A 4,141-nucleotide genomic window follows, 5' to 3' on the forward strand; every position below is an offset into this window, starting at 1 on the left:
CTGTGCTATTCACAATAGGTATTTAAAAGTATTGTATATTTATTTATTTATTAGTTAAAATTTTAGAGCATGGGAGCTGCAAATGACAAATGTTTTGCCAAGCAAGAATATCACTTATGCCTTATGCACATCTCGTACGTGTTTCAGGGCCTTTGGGTTGTGCATGGACACGACATTATTGTACATACGAAAAAGGCAGCAACACCTTCAGCATGTGCAACACAGAGGCAAAACCCACAGCTAAACAGGTACAAAGATGCTCATGTTTCAGTGATCTGTAGGAAAAGAGCTGCTGTTTGCATCAGATCCTCACTATCTGTGTCTCTCTTTTCACAGAATGGTGTCATGTCAAATCCCACAGAGACGTTCAGACTGAAGTCCTGTATCAGGAGGAAGACTGACTCGATTGATAAGCGCTTCTGTTTTGATATTGAGGTGGTTGAAAGGTGGGTATCTGCACTGACGACACAGTACAGGTGTTTTAAATCTTTAACACTCCCTGAGAAAATGGACATATTGTCTGTCATCTGTTATTCACCCTCACGTTGCTATGAACCTGTGTGACTGTCTGTCTTCCATGGAGCACAAAAGGAGAAATTTTAAAGAATGTCCATGCTCCTTTTTCCATGCGTTGTATTTTATATCAGGTTATATAATCTTCAAAAGAAATATAGCACGCAGGTTATTCTATGACGGCATTTTAGTGCCACATTAAAAAAATAAAATAAAAAAATCTAAGATTACGAGATATTTCGTAATATTACGTAATATTTCGAGAATAAAGTCGAAATACTACGAGAATAAAGTCGCAATGTTTCGAGAATAAAGTCGAAATTACGAAAATAAAGTTGAAATATTACGAGAATAAAGTCAAAATATTTTGAGAATAACGTCGAAATTACAAGAATAAAGTCGAAATGTGATGAGAATAAAGTCAAAATATTTTGAGAATAACGTCGAAATTACAAGAATAAAGTCGAAATGTGATGAGAATAAAGTCAAAATATTTTGAGAATAACGTCGAAATTACAAGAATAAAGTCGAAATGTGATGAGAATAAAGTCAAAATATTTTGAGAATAAAGTCAAAATTAGGAGAATTAATTAGTAGGCTACAAGATTAAAGTTACAATATTTCGAAAGTATATTCTAGCCTATTGTGCATACAAATGGCCTGGATTGGGAGCACCGGGAGATATTTCAAAGTCTCAGCTTTCACAATCTGTCAGTTTTATAGCGAAATAGCCTACAAACAATAGCCTATGTCTATTGCAATAATGTGTTTTTCATGCTCTTTAATGTGGCGTGACAGATCGCTGTATTCACTTCAGTTTAAGCGGCATGTGAATCAGTCATCTTTCCGATTACAGTGATACATTCATTTAATTAAATTAGGCTGCTGTTTTTTTTTCATGCCTTCCGATGTTCCTTCACTTTTCTATCAACTTTAAATAAAGAGGAAAAACACATTTATAATTTGTATTTCGAGATAAAATTGACAGAATTTGAAAGCTGAGCTGTGTAACAAAAGCAACAAAACACAAAATTATTGCGATTACTGGGTGGCTGGCGCGCTACAAATAATTAATGGAAAACGTTAAAATTATGTCCAATCATTTACTGTATTATACCGTGAATAAAACAGCTTGTGAATAGTCACTTAACGTTATATAGGCCTACCTCAGAAAAGACAATATAACAGCTTATGTTAATGAGTTGGAGCCCACTTCAACCTTTAGAACGTTTTATTGTAGTTTTTAATTAAATACATGTGAGGAATGAAAGGTTGGACGCCACAGACAGATGTTTTTGTGGAGTAGGTGGAATTTTCACAAAGAAAACAGTATAATTTAATGAATTGATTCACATGAATACAGCGATCTGTCACGCCACATTAAAGAACTTGAAAAACACATTATTGTAAGACACATAGTTTGTGTTTTGCTATAAAACAGATTTTGAATGCTAAGACTTTGTTTTATATTAAAAGTACCAAAAGCACAAAACTTATTGCTATTGGGGGGCTGACGCACTATACAAATAACGAATGCAATCGAAGACATGAAATATTATTTACAAGCATACTGTCCCCGCGAATATGACACATGGTATGATTTCTGCTAATAATCCCACATATATTTGTATTAAAAATGGTTAAATAAGAGAGCTACAGCGCCCCCCAAAGGAATGTCGATTGGGTGTGTGAGTTAAGACAAAAAGTTGTTCCTGTTCAGTCTGTTAATAAATATCATATTCTTGATATTAAGCTGTTTCCGCGAGTCCTTAAAATTGACTCTTCCTCATCCCAGTAAGATGATGTGGCCGCTCGGATGCAACAATATTCAAATCAATTCCAGTGGCCTGGCAACTTCTCTCAAGTGCTCTCAATCTGGGTCATTTGCACGCGCAATATATGCTATACTCTCAAAATAGTATGACTTTAATTTATACGATTTAAATTCTCAAAACATTTCAACTTTATTCTCGAAATATTTCGACTATTCTCGTAGTATTTCATCTTTATTCTCGAAACATTTCGACTTTATTCTCGAAACATTTCGACTTTATTCTCGAAACATTTCGACTTTATTCTCGTAATTTCGACTTTATTCTCGAAATATTACGACTTTAATCTCATAATCTTAAGATTTTTATTTTTTATTTTAACGTGACACTAAAACGCCGTCATATTATTTAGACTATTCTAATTATTTTTTTATTTTTATTTTAATGATGATTTTTTATTTTAACATTTATTTTATATGTTCTTTGTATGGAAAAGAACTGTGTGAACATTCTTCATAATATCACCTTTTGTGTTTTACAAGTCACACAGGTTTGTAACTACAGTACTTGAGGGAGAGTAAATGAATACCAAATGTTCATTTTTGGATGAATTCCTACCTCTTTTTAACATGTGCTATAGCTTCTGTTTCTCAAATATGAATTTTTCCTTCTTGTTTTAAGAGTGGCCTGAATTATTGTTTTCTGCATGCTTCTTGTGTCTTTTATTTCACTGTCTTCTGTAATATTTTAACTGTATAATCTTCTCCTTTTTTACTTGCATCTGCCGTCATGGCACAGTCTTACGTTATTAGGTGGCAAATATTTATTTATGTATGTAAGCATTTGTGCACACGTATTAAAACGTGCACATTCCACTAACACTCAGTCCATCAGATCTGTGTGTAGCAAAGTAGCAAATGTAACTTTTTGTGTGTTCATGTACTTTGCCACCTAGTGTAAGGTTGCACTGTTGTTTTTCTGACAGTTTACCTTGTGCTGTATGTGCCCATTTCCCCTGTCTCTTCTCTGTGTTTATTTCAATCTAGAAATACCATCTATCGTGGATCTTTTTTCAGACCACTGCAATTTTTCTTTAAAGCCCGGTATGTGACCAGCCCAGAAGCATGTTGAAGCGCATGTGTGCTGCTTGTGATCTCATGCATTCGAAATCCCACGCTGATCAAAGCTCATTTCTCACTCCGATAGTTTTAAAGGATTGCATGATGAAAATCCAACACATTCCCTGCACCTATAATTGGTGGGATAACAGTTTGATTTGATTTAACTGGCTGAGTGATTTTTGATCTGGAAATCACATTATCACTTGACATCAAGGAACAAACATCACAACATCAAATCAACATTAGCTGTGGCTACACCAGGCTACAGTTAGGCAAGATGGAGAGAAAACATTCAATGATAAAAAAATATACTGAGCTGCCTATCCAGAAAGCCTTTTAAGGCATCATCCAATGCAAAGGCCTAAAACAAAGGCAGTTTTTCTTCTAACATGCCTAATCTTTGCACAAATCTTAGGCAGAACTGCATGTTTCCTTCACAGAGAAAGCACTATTATTATTTATTATTTTGATTTATTTATTTTGTCAGCTGAACCCTTTTGACCTAAGACATTTACCTTAAGTACCTCCTGAGATATTAAGATATTAAATGATTAATTTATTTAATATATGTATTTAATATTTAGTTTTAAGTGTTTGATTTTGATTGTTTTCATTGTAAGATAATTTATTTGAATTATGATTTATGATTTGTTTAATTATTGAAGTTATTTATTCGTTTTTTTTTTAACAAGATCTGTGAAGAATCCAAAATAAGAAATGTTATGTGTGTGTGTG

General features: G+C 33.6%; 1 protein-coding gene across 3 annotated transcripts in view; it reads left to right on the forward strand.

The window, feature by feature from the left end:
* The window catches only part of arhgap42b (Rho GTPase activating protein 42b), a 111,715-nt gene that overhangs the window by 79,911 nt on the left and 27,663 nt on the right, over positions 1–4,141 (forward strand). For 2 of the 3 annotated variants that reach the window (XM_016490771.1, XM_016490779.1), the window contains exons 9-10: positions 148–248; positions 337–446. In XM_016490771.1, coding sequence (XP_016346257.1) covers positions 148–248; positions 337–446 — 211 coding nt within the window. Of the gene's footprint in view, positions 1–147; positions 249–336; positions 447–3,331; positions 3,389–4,141 lie in introns of all 3 variants that reach the window. The other variant, XM_016490764.1, reaches the window with a different exon arrangement.

Source organism: Sinocyclocheilus anshuiensis, unplaced genomic scaffold (assembly GCF_001515605.1).
Source record: "Sinocyclocheilus anshuiensis isolate Anshui unplaced genomic scaffold, SAMN03320099.WGS_v1.1 scaffold569, whole genome shotgun sequence".
NCBI lineage: Eukaryota > Metazoa > Chordata > Actinopteri > Cypriniformes > Cyprinidae > Sinocyclocheilus > Sinocyclocheilus anshuiensis.